At 44.6% G+C, this 15,246-nt stretch overlaps 1 protein-coding gene across 1 annotated transcript in view; it reads right to left on the reverse strand.

Moving 5' to 3' along the window:
• The window catches only part of GNAQ (G protein subunit alpha q), a 305,482-nt gene that overhangs the window by 12,309 nt on the left and 277,927 nt on the right, over window positions 1–15,246 (reverse strand). The window contains exon 6 of the mRNA XM_078061320.1: window positions 4,502–4,655. Coding sequence (XP_077917446.1) covers window positions 4,502–4,655 — 154 coding nt within the window. The remainder of the gene's footprint in view (window positions 1–4,501; window positions 4,656–15,246) is intronic.

A 15,246-nucleotide genomic window follows, 5' to 3' on the forward strand; every position in this document is an offset into this window, starting at 1 on the left:
TACAATAATACTAAGGGACTTTGAAACCCACTTACATCAATGGATACATGATCCAGGCAGAAAATCAACAAGGAAACCATGTTTTTGAATGATACATTAGACCAGATGTATACAGAAATAAATGTACAGATACCTAAATTCTATCCAAAAACAAAATACACATTCTTTTCAAACGCACATGGGACATTCTCTAGGAGAGATCACATGTTAGGCCACAAAACAAGTCTCAATAAATTTAAGAAGACTGGAATCATATCATGCATCTTTTCTGACCATGATGGTATAAGACTAGAAATTGGTAACAAGAAAAAAACCTGGAAAAAAAAAAAAATCACGTGGAGGCCAAACAACATGGTACTAAACAACCAATGGGTCAATAAAAAAATCCAAGAGGAAATTAAAAAATACATGGAGACAAATGAAAATGAAAACACAAAGGGCCAAAATCTTTGATATGCAGCAAAAGCAGGGAAATTTATAATGATACCTACCTCAAGAAACGAAAATCTCAAACAATCTAACATTACACCTATAGGAACTAGAAAAAGAACAAAGAAAGCCCAGATTTAGTAGAAGGACATAATAAAGATCAGATCAGAAATAAATGAAATAGACTAAAAAAAAAAAAAAAGAAAGAAAAAAAGTCAATGAAACCAAGAGCAGGTTCTTTGAGAAGATAAACAAAATTGATAAACTTTTAGTCAAACTCATCAAGAAAGAAAGAGAAGTAACAACGAACTACAGAAATACAAAGGATTGTAAGAGACTACTACAAAAAATTATATGCTGACAAATTGGACAACCTATAAGAAAAGGATAAATTCTTAGAAATATATAATTTTCTAAAACTGAATCAGGAAGAAACAAAATCTGAACAGATCAATTACTAGTAACAGAATGGAATTGGTAATCAACTCCCAACAAACCAAAAGTCCAGTACCAAATGGCTTCACAGGTGAATTCTACCAAACATTTAAAAAATATCTATTCTGAATCTATTACAAAAACAGGAGAGGAAGGAAAGCTTCCAGATACATTCTACAAGGTCCAGCAAAAATCAACAAAATATTAGCAAACCATATTCAACAATACATTAAAAGGATCATTCACCATGGTCACGTGGGATCCATTCCAGGGATCCAAAGGTGGTTCAATATTCACAAATCAATAAATGTGATACATCCCGTTAACAAAATGAAAGATAAAAACCATATGACCATCTCAAAAGATGCAGCAAAAGCATTTGACAAAATTCAACATCTGTTCATGATGAAAACCTTCAAAGTAGGCTTAGAGGGAACATATGAAAAACCCACAGCTAACATCATACTCAATGGGGAAAAACTTTTTCCCTAAGATCAGGATATCCTCTCTCACTACCTTTATTCAATATAGTACTGCAAGTACTAGTGACAGCAATCAGACAAGAAAAAAGAATAAAAGGCATGCAAATTGGTAAGGAAGTTAAACTGTCATTATTTGTACAATGTATTTCTATGCATAGAAAACCCTAGACTCCACCGAAAAATTACTAGAAGTAACAAATAAAGCCGCAGAATACAAAATTAGTACACATAAATTGGTTGTAATTCTATACAATAATAATGAAGTAGCAGAAAGAGAAATGAAGAAAACAATCCCATTTACAATTGCACCAAAAATAATAAAATACCTAGGAATAAACTTAATGAAGATGAAGATCTGTACTCCGAAAACTATGAAACACTGATGAAAGAAATTGAAGATGACACAAACAAATGGAAAGGTTTTCCATGTTCATGGATTGGAAGAATTAGTATCCTTAAAATGTTCACACTACCCAAAGCAATCGACAGGTTTCATAAAATCCCTATCAACGTACCAAGAGCCTTTTTCATGGAGAGAGTACAACCAATCCTAAAATTTGTATGGAGCCAGAAAAGACCCCGAATAGCCAGAGGAATATTGAAAAAGAAAAGCAAAGCTGGTGGCATCACAATTCCAGACTTCCAGCTCTATTACAAAGCTGTCATCATCAAGACAGTATGGTACTGGCACAAAAACAGACACACAGATCAATGGAACAGAATTGAGAAACCCACACTCATGTGGTCAATTAATCTGTGACAAAGGAGGCAAGAATACACAATTGGGAGAAGACAGTCTCTTCAATCCATGGTGCTGAGAAAACTGGAGAGCTATATGAAAAATAATGAAACTGGACTGCTTTCTTGCACCATATACAAAAACAAACTCAAAATGGATTAAAGACCTAAATTTGAGACCTGAAACCATAAAACTCCATAAAAAAAACACAGGCAGTAATCTCTTTGATATTGGTTTTACCAACATATTTCTAACTATGTCTTCTGTGGCAAGGGAAACCAAAGCAAAAATAACCCTATTAAAACTAGACTAAAATAAAAAGCTTCTGCACAGTGAAGGAAACCTTCAATACAACAACAACAAAAAAACTCCAACTGAATGGGAGTTGATTTTCACAAATGATCTATTTGATAAGGGTTTAATATCCAAAAATATATAAAGAACTTCTACAACTCAACACTAAAAACACAGATCATCTGAATAAAAACGGACAGAGGACCTGAATAGACATCTTCCCAAAGAAGACATACAGGTGGCCAATAGGTACATAAAAAAGATGTTCAACATCACTAATCATCAGGGAAATGCAAATTAAAACCACATGGAGGTATCACCTGACGCCTGTCAGAGTGGGTAAAAAAACACAGGAAACAACAGGTGTTGCTGAGGATGTGGAGAAAAAAGGAACCCTCGTGCACTGTTGGCAGGTCTGCAGACTGGTGTAGCCACTGTGGAAACAGTCTAGAAATTCCTCAAAAAATTAAAAATAGAATTACCATATGATCCAGTAATTCTACTACCCAGCAAAAATGAAAACATTAATGTGAAAAGATATATGCACCCCTGTGCATGTAGTTACAGCATTATTTACAATAGCCAAGATACAGAAGCAACCTAAGTGTCCATCAACAGATGATAAGGAAGATGTGGTAGGTACACACACACAGGAATATTACATAGCCATAAAGAAGAGATCATGCCCCGGAGACAACATGGACGGACCTATCTAGAGAGTATAACGCTAAGTGAAATAAATCAGAGAAGGACAAATACCGTATGATTTCACTTACTTGGAATCTAAAAAACAAAACAAATGAATAAACAGACCCGTAAATGCCAAAAACGGATAGCTGCCAGAGGGGAGGGGATGGGGAGATGGGCGAAATGAGGGAAGGAGAGTGGGAGATACGGGCTTCCGGCTGTGGAATGAACCCAGTCCAGGGATGACAGGTACAGCACAGGGAACAGAGTCACGGATGTTGTACGGTGACAGGTGGAAGCTACCCTTGTGGTGAGCGCAGCGTAACACATGGACTTGTTGAATCACTGTTGTATACCTGCAACTAATGTAACTTTGTGGGTCAGCTACATTTCAATCAAAGAAAAGGGCCAAGAGAGTAAATATTTTAGGTTTTGCGGGCCATGCAGTGGGTCACAACTTCTCCCCTGTGCGTTAAAGCATACAAACAGTCAGTGTGTAAATGAATAGGTGTGTCTGTTTCGATAAAACTTTATAAAAACAGGTAGCAAGCCACAGTTTGCCACTCCTAATCTAGACCCCAGTCCCTGTGGGCGGATGTACGTGTCGTCTCCTGCCTTCCGGAACAGCGGCTGCGACTCGCTTGTGGCAGAGTGGCTTGGTGGGGGTGTATTTTGTTACCAGTCAACAAGTATTTCTCAGAATGGTTGTGTGTCCTATCCGCTCACTGAGGATTTCACAGTCCAGTTGGGTAGACAAGATGTGTTGTCTAGGAGTTTTTATAAGAAGTAAATAATGCAAAGGCATCTGAGTGCTGATGTAGGTGCTACGGATTCTGAGCGCTACAGGAAGAGTATAGGGGTCGGGGTCGCCCCCAAGGACGACAGCGCTGTATCAGGCCATGCAGCGCCCTCCCCAAAATAAGTATTTCCTACCACTCACCATGTATCCTGCATCATGCTAAAATGTCATGCATGGGTCTGTTGTAGCCTATAAAATAATCGCGTGAGTTTGGCCCCAAAGTCCTGAGAAATTAAGTGACTTGATGATGGTTCTGCAGATGCAAAGTATCAAAACTGGGATGTGATTTCAGAGCATGGGCTCTTGACACAAAACCGTGTTCTCTGTCCCTACAGAGGCAAGAGCAGCGTGTGAACAAAAGAGGGAACTGTAATGGCTGATACACCATTGTTCAAAGCTGTGGGGCTGGTCCCTCCTCTGATAAGCGCATTTCCAAACGCGTAAGTTGTTTTCCTTTGCTGTCACTTACAGCATTGTCAGGGGAGTGAAACATTTCAGGTGGTTCAAGAGCAGGGCGGATAGTCAGTTGTACTTCATCAATCACACAGGCAGGCTTCGCAGGCAGAGGGGGCAACGACGGGCTGCACTGACAAACGTACCCCCGGCTACTGGGCTGGCTGCACAGTGCTGACTTACCATCATACTCTGGGAAGTAGTCAACTAGGTGGGAATACATAATTTTCTCCTCTAGAAGATCTTTCTTGTTTAAGAATAAGATAACTGAGGAGTTCTGGAACCAGGGATATGTGATAATTGTTCTGAAGAGTGCTTTGCTTTCCTCCATTCGGTTCTGGAAAAAAAAAAATCAGAAAAACAAGGCATGAATTACATGATTACTCCATCTGTGTATTGTTTGTTTTGGAAGTGCAACCCATCTTCTGCAGGCTTTCAAACTGTAGCTGCTTTTAATGGGTTTACATGCAAAGGGTTCGTGACACCCAACGGCTCTTACATTAAGTAAGCTCTCAGCCTGACAAGCAGGTGACCAGCTCTCCTTCCCACAGACACCCTCACGGCTAGGTCATTCCCACCCCCCAGGTCAAGAAAAGGCAGCGGATCTGGGAGAGTCCTCCTTTGCCTGGGGATACAAAAGCCTGGGTGCACGGGGACACATCTTCCTGGCCACACAGATGATACTTTCCAGCCCCCTGATTGAGGGCTATGTGTGATGACCAAGATTCCAGCAGTGAAAACACCTGCCCGGGATTCAGCCCACCTCCACTGCTCCGCGGGGGGAGCCTGATGGTTTAAGCTACAGCATCCTATTCCCATGGCACCCGGCTCGGTTCAGGACAGGGCTCCACATCCAGGCCCCATCATCACTTGGAACAACTCATCTCTGGTTTATGGTCATCAGTTTAGCCAAGCAGCTCAACTGGTCCCACCAACCCCAGGACTTGTGCTGGGAATTCTGGAAGAGAGAACCTTGATTTCATGCAGAATGCGGATGAGGACTCATGTAGCCTAGGACTTCTGGCAACAGTCTTGAAACAGAAAAAACAGGTCCTGATCACCTGCTTTTAACCACTTGGTCAAACTATGCCTGAACTTGGTTCTGCTCCTGGATTTTCAGCAACATCAGGCAATAAGTATCCTTTAGTTTTGACGCTAGTTTGAGCTGTGTTTTTCTGCTTGTTACATAAAATACTTGCAATGGATATGTCTGGATGCATCTCCCCTCCCAAACTTCTAAAAGGAAATGAATGAATAAATGATATTTCAGGGATGACCACGAAGACTAGGGACTCAAGCTGTGAATGTCTGCCTTCCTGATACAGAAGCTTCCCTACGTTTCACAGCACAGGGTTACGAAGGCCAAGCGCTCTCTCCCGCATAACCCTTTGACGGCGGTTCCAGGAAATCTCCAGGAAACTCCATTCACCAAGGAAAATTTTCTAGGTCCTAAATGTGTCTTGTTCTTTCCTTCTGTAACATGTGCCAATTCAAATCAGGTTGATGAGACCCACTTTGCAAAAAGAGATCTTTCCCACGTCTTGTAAAGCGGACGATCACCAATGTCTTCAACCTTTAAAACTTCCTGCCTGTAACTGCTTATTTAAATAGTAATGCGCTGTGGGAGTCAAACAGGGAAAGGTGACTTCATGGCTCAAGGGACAATGTTTATTTCACTGCATACATTTCTAATATAAAGGACATGCATGGCTTTTAAAAATATCTGTCTGTATGCCGCTTATTGGTTATCATCACCAGTGGTAACATTTTAACCCCCAGAAACAATATTCATTAAGAAGTCATGTCTCAGAGCTTAATGATTTTATGAGTTGAAAAATTTCAGGACTGAGGAACAGCAAAGGCCCTAATAAGAACTGAAAGCATTTTAAAAGAATCTAAAGAAGGTTAAATTAAATAGTGACATCCCTGATGGGAGAGTTAACATTTTTTTTTTCTTATGGCTAAAGAAATTCTAGAAAGGCATACCGTGGTCTTCAAAGAAGACCTGTTTAAAAGGTGGGTATGGACACACTGGCATCAACCAGTGAGTCTCCATTAGAAACAGTTATTATAGCTCGCATTCTCCAGAAGGGATGTGATGGGACCCCCCCAGGGACAGGGTTCTCTTTGGGATTTTTCTGGCCGGAGTCCTTCAAAGGTACGGGACTAGACCCTGAGAGGAGACAGGAAAAGAGAGAGTGGTGCTGAGTTCATAGAAAAGGAGGCTCCTGAGATCTAAGAGTTTCAAGACTGGACTGGATGGATCTCCCAGGCTCCGGGGTGCAGTCGGCTGGGAGGGACCTCGTACCCGCCTGCAGGACGGTGGCCAGGAGAGTGGACTGAGCCCAGCACCATGTTCCAGGGATGACTTGCCCAGCTGGTTGCCCCTCTGCGCCCAGTGCGGCTGCGCTCAGGGCCACTCTGGAAGCAGGACCGCTGACTGGACTGGTCCCATTGAAGCTTTGCCTGCGCGTGCCACTGGGGGCCGCTCTTTGCTATTCACCATTTACCAGAGCGTGCGTGCGTGCGTGCGTGCATGTATATGTATGTACACGTACGTATGTACATGGGTACCAGGACTGGGGCTTCTGATTCCAGGACAAGCCGGAGAGCAACCAAGTGGGCAGCTTTGGCTAGGTCTGTAAGCTCCATCTCAGCCTGGGCCCCGGGAATGTGTTTTCACTAGCCCTCCGGGTGGTCCGTCTGCAGGCTCAGCTTTGTGAAGCACAGGGCTCCAGAAGGGCTCCTCCAACTCGGTCATAACACCAACCGGGGGACCTTGTTAAGACGTGGATTCGGATTCAGTGGGGGGTGGGGCCCGAGAGTCTGCATTTCTAGCGAGCTCCCAGGTGGGGCTGCTGTGGCTGCACAGGGCACACCTGGAGTTGGCAGGTGCAGAAAGCTCGCCGAGGCAGGACAAGGACAAACTCCATTTTTGCAATAAGATGTGCGGGTCCTGTGATGAAAACCTAACCACGCCACCCTCATTCTTTTTATTTTGCCCAATTAAGATCCTGACTTTGTGCTCTGAGTATTTACTCCACAGTGAAAATTCCTCATGGGCCATCCCCCCCCCGCCCAGTCCACCCCGTGCCATGGTTTATAAACCTGTAGGCTACACATCAAAGCCCCCGGATTAAATCCTAAACGAACGAAATGAGATTGTTCACGATGCCTCACAAGGTGGTGGACCGTGTAGAGCATGAGGCATAATCCACTTTGCTCAGGAAAATTGCAATCTGTGAGGGAGCAGCATGCCCTGGGAGGCTTGGTGGCACTTGCTTTTTAGGAACTGGCCAGGGCATGGGATTTCAAGGAGGAAACAAAACAGTGGTGCAGGAGACACATGGAAGACTGATGAGGAGAAACAACGAGGTTCTGTTCACCTCTCCAGACAGGTTTAAAGGCAGTCTTGGGGGGTGGTGCTCATCACACCCACCTTCTCTTGGGGTTTGAAGCAGCTGAGTCAAAAATGATACTAGTAAAGGTTTTACTACCCCAGACACAGCTCCTTGTGAATGGGGTGGGCCTGGCCTCTGTCGAAGACTGAGAAAGACTCTTGACTTCTTGTCACCCCACCTACAACTTCTCCCAAACTGAAAGCAAGTGTCTTTCCCAATGAAGGTTGACCTGATAGAGGTGACAAGCTGGAACAGAGGAAGCAAAGAGAGATGGGGCTGCCAGGTCCTGCCTGGCCTCCGCAGCCCCACAGGGACGGGCAGAGGACTGAGGATAGGCCACGAGGGAGCACGGTGGCCGGTGGGTCTCTTGCAGTCACCCTGCCCGAAGTAAATGTGGCCACAGAAATGTCAGTCTTGCCTAGACCACACTTGATATAGACTGAATGTTGTTTCTCCAAAATTCATGTTGGAACCCTAACCCCTGATGTGATGGGTTTAGGAGGTGGGACCTTCGGGAGTTGATTAGGTCATAAGAATAGAACCCTCGAGAATGGGATTAGTGCCCTTAGAAAAGTAAAATCCTGGATGCCTGGGTGGCTCAGCTGGTTAAGTGTCTGCCTTTGGCTCAGGTCATGATCCCAGAGTCCTGGGATCGAGTCAGGCGTTGGGCTCCCTGCTCAGCGGGGAGCCTGCTTCTCCCTCTGCCTCTGCCCCTCCCCCTGCTTGTGCTCGCTCACCTTCTTGCTCTGACAAATAAATAAAATCTTCAAAAAAAAAAAAATTAAAATCCTAACTCCCAATGTGATGATGTTAGGAGGTGGGGCCCACAGGAGGTGACTAGGATCAGTGCACCTATAAGATGCCAGACAGCTCCCTCACCCCCTCTTCTCACGTGAGGACACAGAGAGAAGCCAGTCCTCTGTTAATCAGGAAGGAGACCCTCACCACACATCGAAACTGCTCACGCCTTGATCTTGGACTTCCCAGCCTCCAGAACTGTGAGAAATGTTTTGTGTTTATAAGCCATCCACCTGTGGTGTTTTGTTACAGGAGCCCGAAAGGACTAGGACGATGCTGATCAGGGGAGTTACTCCTCCGGAGGCTGGCACCGATCAAGGGATCACGCCCTAAACTGAAAAGCATTCACCCCTACCCAGGCCTTGGGAGAAGGACCGGCTCCCTGCTCCCCACTTTGTAATCACAGGCAGAATGCTGTGACCACGGAGTGTCCTCCCCTGTTCAAACCATCAGTGAGGGCTCTTACACACACACCTCATCTCCAAATATTTCAAACGGATACTCAAGATCCCCAATCTCCAGCAAACACTGCTGTTTTGTGCAATACCCCGTTGACCCATGACTCACACGGCCTCCGGGGAAAGGCCCCGAGGTCCTCAGTCGGGCATTCACCACTCAGCACGGCCTGACCCCAACACACAGCTTCAGCTTGAACTCCTACACAAACGTTCTCGTCTCCACAAAAACAGACTCTGTTTCACTGCTGTCACAGGCTGGCTGCACGTTCCTGACCTGTGGCCAGTAACGCGGTCCTCGCTCCTAATCCTTCAAGGTCCGGATCAACAGGACTTGCCCAAGAAATCCTTCCCTGAGCCTCCCTTGGACTGGCCTGTGCCTGCCTCCCACTGCCCTCCCGCACACACTGTCCTCTTCCCTGTGCCAATCATTCCCGGACACACACAGGTTTGCTAGAAGCTGGGAATGAAGGTGTGTTGGACAGTGTCCTGGAGGATGGACTAAGACAGGAGCCTTAATGTGTGTTTGTTTACAGGTCCACGTGATGGGTCCCTAAGAGTGGGAAACAGAAGAGGTTGGGGTCACACGAGAAGGAAAGGTTTGACCGGGGAAGGCTTAAAAGCAACGGTAGTTTTGAGTTGAATCTCGATGAAGGAGAGAGTACAAGGGGGAAAAGAGAACAAAAGGAAAGCCAAGGAGAATCTGAACCCACAACTGTGTGAGAAGAGATCTGTGGGAATTCTGTATAGAATAGTTCACCAGGAATTGTGTAAGACTGATGAATCACAGACCTGTACCTCTGAAATAAATAATACATTATATGTTAAAAAAAAGAAGATAGTAGGAAGGGGAAAAATGAAGGGGGGTCAATCAGAGGGGGAGACGAACCATGAGAGACTCTGGACTCTGAGAAACAAACTGAGGGTTCTAGAGGGGAGGGGGGTGGGGGGATGGGTTAGCCTGGTGATGGGTATTAAAGAGGGCACGTTCTGCATGGAGCACTACATTATACGCAAACAATGAATCATGGAACACTACATCAAAAACTAATGAGGTAATGTATGGTGATTAACATAATAAAATAAAATTAAAGTTCACCAGGGCTTCTGATGGCTGTAACTTGGGCATTAAGAAAATTCTCTGCATTGAGGATAGGAAACACTTCCTCCCCATTTGCATCTTAGGGTGGGGGCCAGGTTCTATGAAGGGCATGGGTGCTGGAGCCTCCGGTGCTCTGCCCACGTGACCTGCCGCGACCGCAGTCCTGCTTGGGTCCCGTGCTGGCAGGTAGTCCGCTCCGACAGGAAACCCCACCAGACAGCGCAAGTGCGGCTTAACTAGGAGGCCCCTGCTTTCCTTTTGGCTCTTGTGCAAACCTCCCCCCACCCCATGGTTCCCGTGGACACGGCCCAAGAAACCATCTGGAAGCTGGCTTTCTTCAGGCTCGGACCTGGCCCGTATCCCCGCATGAAATATGACCAGTGGGCCCGAAGGGCCACTCTTCCATGTCTGCAGCCTTTGTGGTCCTGCTGCTGCTCAGGAGGTTTGCTCAGGGGGCTGTGGCTCCTTCCTTCCCCCCCTGCCAGGCTGGCATGTCCCTTTGGCAAAAATTAGCATCAAACCGGAGACTGGAACGTCCGTTTCTAGAAGTTCTGCAACTCCTCCTTATTTTGCCAATACATCCATGTTCTTCTCACAAAATCCACTTATTTTCTTTACCAAAAAACACAATTTAGACTAAGACCCTTAACTCTTGTCCATGATATAAGCCACCCACCTGTCTGCCTCTTCCTGTTGATATTTTCCCCTTACTAATGGGTTGATCAACCACATGGATTTACATTCCCCATGAGATGTAGAACGCAGCCTTTAAATGCAAAACTTTACACTTAAGACATAAACCTGCAGAATAGTTCACTGAGGGCTGATAGTCTTCCATCAGCTGGACCCAGCTGTCCCCCACCACAGGTCCCGTGTACCCTGGAGAAACTGGGGTGAAGCTTTCCAGGGCCCAGAGATGCCCTTCGGTATCGGAGAAAAAGACGAGCTGAGTGATCCCCAAATGCACTAAAAAACGCCAGAAAGTGGCCAGGTGGCTATGATTCTGTGTTCATAATCTGTGTGCCCAATTCTGTGATTCTGTGATCCCTGAGCTTTCTGCTAACAAGGCCAAAGCCATACACTCGACTTAAATGAGTGAGGTACAGACATACAGAGCAGATACATGAGTGCGTCTGTGAAGTAACATGCATCGATCGTGCTTTACGATATTACTGAATCTTCAGAGTCTTCAGAGTTCCAGGTCTTCAGAGTTCCAGGTTAAGACATCTGCAGGCCACACACCCACACTCCGCTGTGATGTCAGGGAGCCCCCAGGGCTTCCTTCTATCTACTGGCACATGATGGAGAATGTGCAGGCAAGGGACCCTACACTGGGGACCTTTTCATTGGCACCATGTCTGCTTCTGACATTGATCTGGAAAGGAGATCATCACAATGTAGGATTTTATGCTTCAGGAATTAGTAGGACCCTACATTTTAAATACCACTCTTCACTTTGAATTGCTCTGACAAGCTTCACAAGTTCTTCTCAGATGTAACTCATTCAAGAGGATCTTATAAATCAACCTTATTCGGGGTCATTATTTTAAACAAGCAAACTAGTTTTAATGGAATGACCCATGATAATGTAGAATTTGAATTAAAACTGTCATTTGTAGCTCATCAAACAATGAATCCTTATTTAAAACATTGAACACTTTGAAAGATTCACATCTTTAACATGGAATTAGGAAATGTTCTCTCAGATATTTCACTGATATGTGTCAACTGGGTAAATAAACGCAACAACTCAAAAGACAGTAACTCCAAAGCCTTATGAAAAAACATCTGCAAGCCGGTCTTCTGCGTATTTCTTTCCTCCCTCGATGATTTAGGAAAAAGCTTGGCATTGTTTGACTTTGTGTCCCCAGCAGGGTCACACGGTTGTGTGTCCTATCTGATGTCAATTCTATGAGAGAATTCAAAACACAGTCTGTGCCAAGCTCCTGCTGGTGGTGGGTGGTGGGGGAGGGAAGGGCCAGTGCTGTGGGCTGGGGACCTCAGCTTGAAAGGTGGCTCTGCCTCAAATTACCCGTATGACCTTGGGCAAGTGACTGGACCTCGGTTTCCTTATAGCTCCCCAAAGTCCGGGAGGACAGAGACAATGTGTGCAAAGTGCTTAGCTGTGACCCCAGCACACGACAGCTTGCAATGACGGCCACTATCAGAGATGGCAAAATCGCTGCCAAGGAACCTCTCGGTAAGGCAATTCGCTTACCTCAAATCCTTGGCTAAACTGTAAATCCAGTGAAATCTTTCTCTTCCCTGGAACTGCACAAAGTTAACCTATCCATGCTTTCAAATCCACGTATATTTGGTTTATAAGAAACTGGAAAATTGTTCAGGTTTCTGCCAATTGCTCACTTCGAGAAAGGTTTCTTCCGATTGTCCATATGTTAAGGGGGAGTATCTTCAAAAGGCCTAAAAATGTTCAATACTCTCAACCCCAGTGCAAACCAAGAAAACAGGTACAATATATAAATGGAGAAGCCGGAATGACAAGTAATTAAAGACCGTGCCCTAGTCTTTCTACCTCTGCTATCCAAATCAGACGGTAGGAATAGAAATAATAAGGAAACTAAACACAGCTGGACAGACAGAATTTCCTCCATAATTTTCGTAATCTTTGCAGATCTTTGCAAGTGATTATTTGAGATTGAATTTGGCATACACTCCAGACCTGAAGACAGCTCCTGAAGGTTTTAATATTATAATTTCTGCCTATGAGTCAATGTATTCTACTGTACAGGATGTTTAGAGAAGCAAAGAGAGAGCATATTTGCCTGTTACCTCCAGGTCTGAGGTTTCTAGGCAGTGAGATGAGGTGACAGACCAGGCCCTTGGGAAGTGAACTGATGCAAACCAGTGGGGGTTGTAGGAGGAAAGGCGGGGGGAAAGGGGGGGGGGTGCAGAAAGACAGCCTGGAGGGAGACGGTCCCCACCCTCAGACTAAAGAGAAGAGAGGGCCTCAACATGGGCAAGAGAAAACCATGACAAATGTTTAACCCCTCAGATGTGGAAGCCCACGGTCCTAGAGACCTAGGGAAGATGGGACTATGTCCTTGAATATTTTCTAGTGTTTTCGTTCAGTCGAGTGACCAAGCAGTGGCCTTGCAAACACTATTTCATAGCACATTGGTCTACTTACAATTACCCTATGCTCCATTATCCTACTAACTTATGCTACATGTCAGTGACCCAATGTCTATCGTTAACTTATATACATAAATTCCTTCTCTTCTACTAGCCCTCACTTACTGAGTCAGGATTTTGATATTTAATGCCTTGAGTATTCACGTCATTGACGTTTCAGTTTGTTGATCTTCCTCCCATCTCTCTTGTACTCCATTCACACCCAATAGCCCGCGTCATCGTCTTGGGGCAGTTCTGCTAGGAGCTCAGGAGAGATCACCACTTCCTTGCTCTCGGACATGATGCCCCATGGCCAAAAGCAGCTGTCCTCGCACACCCCACCTGTGCTTCTCAAAAACTGCTCTATTGTACCACAAACCTAACTCCCATATGCTGTCACTTTCATTGTGACTCCTTGCCCTCCACTAAATATCTAGGCACCAGATAATTTCCCTTCGCTGGTTCACTGGGCATTTTCTGGCCTAACTCTCATGAAGACCAGTTAACTCCCATATTTCAAACTTGTTTAGGTTGATGACTATAATTTCTTTGTTTTTACTGGAGCTAACTGGAGAAGACTTACATATTTTTACATAATTAAGATACAGATTTGGGCGCCTGGGTGGCTCAGCTGGTTAAGCGACTGCCTTCAGCTCAGGTCATGATCCTGGAGTCCCAGGATCGAGTCCCACGTCAGGCTCCCTGCTCAGCAGGGGGTCTGCTTCTCCCTCTGACCCTCCTCCCTCTCGTGCTCTCTGTCTCTCATTCTCTCTCTCTCAAATAAATAAATAAAATCTTAAAAAAAAAAAAAAAAAGATACAGATTTACCTGCAGAGTTTAGACAGAAGACTAACTTATTCAGCATTCCAACCTATCATTAACTCCTTGGGTTATGCCCCCATTCACATAAACTATTTCAGTAACAAACAACTTGGGTGGCCATGCACTGGGCCAGCCATCAGAAGAGTCAAGGAAACAAGCAGACAGATCTACAGAATGTGGCTGACTCTCGAGTGGCTGGACTCGAACTCTGGAACCCCAGTGGACCCATCAGCACGTGCCAAGAATCCAGAGAGGCAACCTGGCTGAGTAAGCCTATGCTCCCGCTGCATCAAGGTCATTTGCCCGCTGCATCAAGGTCATTTGCCTGCTGCATCAAGGTCATTTGCTTGTAGAAACAGCTCATTTACTGAGGTCCACTGGGTTATTTTTTTGCTAGATTTAGCCAGAACCAGACACAAATTTACTTAAAATGGACAACAAAGAAGAAAACACAGATTATTTCCATAGACACTAATGATTCTTTTCTTTGAGCATCATTGGTAAGACACAGGGAGGGGTGGGGAGGTGAGAGGGGGAAGGCATTTAATGTTGGCTCCAGGACACAAGGCTAAAAGACTCCATTTGTAACCCACTGGTGTGGAACTGTGAAGAACAGCAAACAGGAAATGGTGGTACGGGAATTTTGAATTATGCTGTGTGCAAACTCTTCCAAGACTGAATACCAATTCCATGGTGCCCCATTCCCTAAGGACCTAAGTTTCTGAAATTCAGATCTGACCTGAATGTTAACAGCAGCAACAAAAATAACTCTAGAGAGAAAATTTCAGTTGGCTTTCGCCCAACTTATCCTTGTGTTCATTTTCCACACTTTTAAAAATTATTTAAAATAAAGCCTAGTGATTTTTTCCCTTATAAAATTAATATGGTCATGGTAGAAAATTTAAAAACGAAAAGAGCAGGAAGAAGGAAAAAAAAAATTTCCCTGGTTGAACTGCCCACATAAAACTACTGTTGTTTTTTTTCCAATTTTAACTTTTTCCAGTCTTTGAACTATGTGACTTCAGGGGTTATTTTGTATCAGTGCTGTCTAAAAGAACTTTCTGAGATAACAGAAAGTCATTTTTGGACCTGCACCATCCAACTGAGAAGACACTAGCTGCATGTGGCTACTGAGCACTTGAAGGGTGGCTAATGCAACTGAGGAAGTAACTTTTAAATTTTATGTAAACATTAGTCACGTAGGACCTGTGGCTACTT

Source organism: Halichoerus grypus, chromosome 14 (assembly GCF_964656455.1).
Source record: "Halichoerus grypus chromosome 14, mHalGry1.hap1.1, whole genome shotgun sequence".
NCBI lineage: Eukaryota > Metazoa > Chordata > Mammalia > Carnivora > Phocidae > Halichoerus > Halichoerus grypus.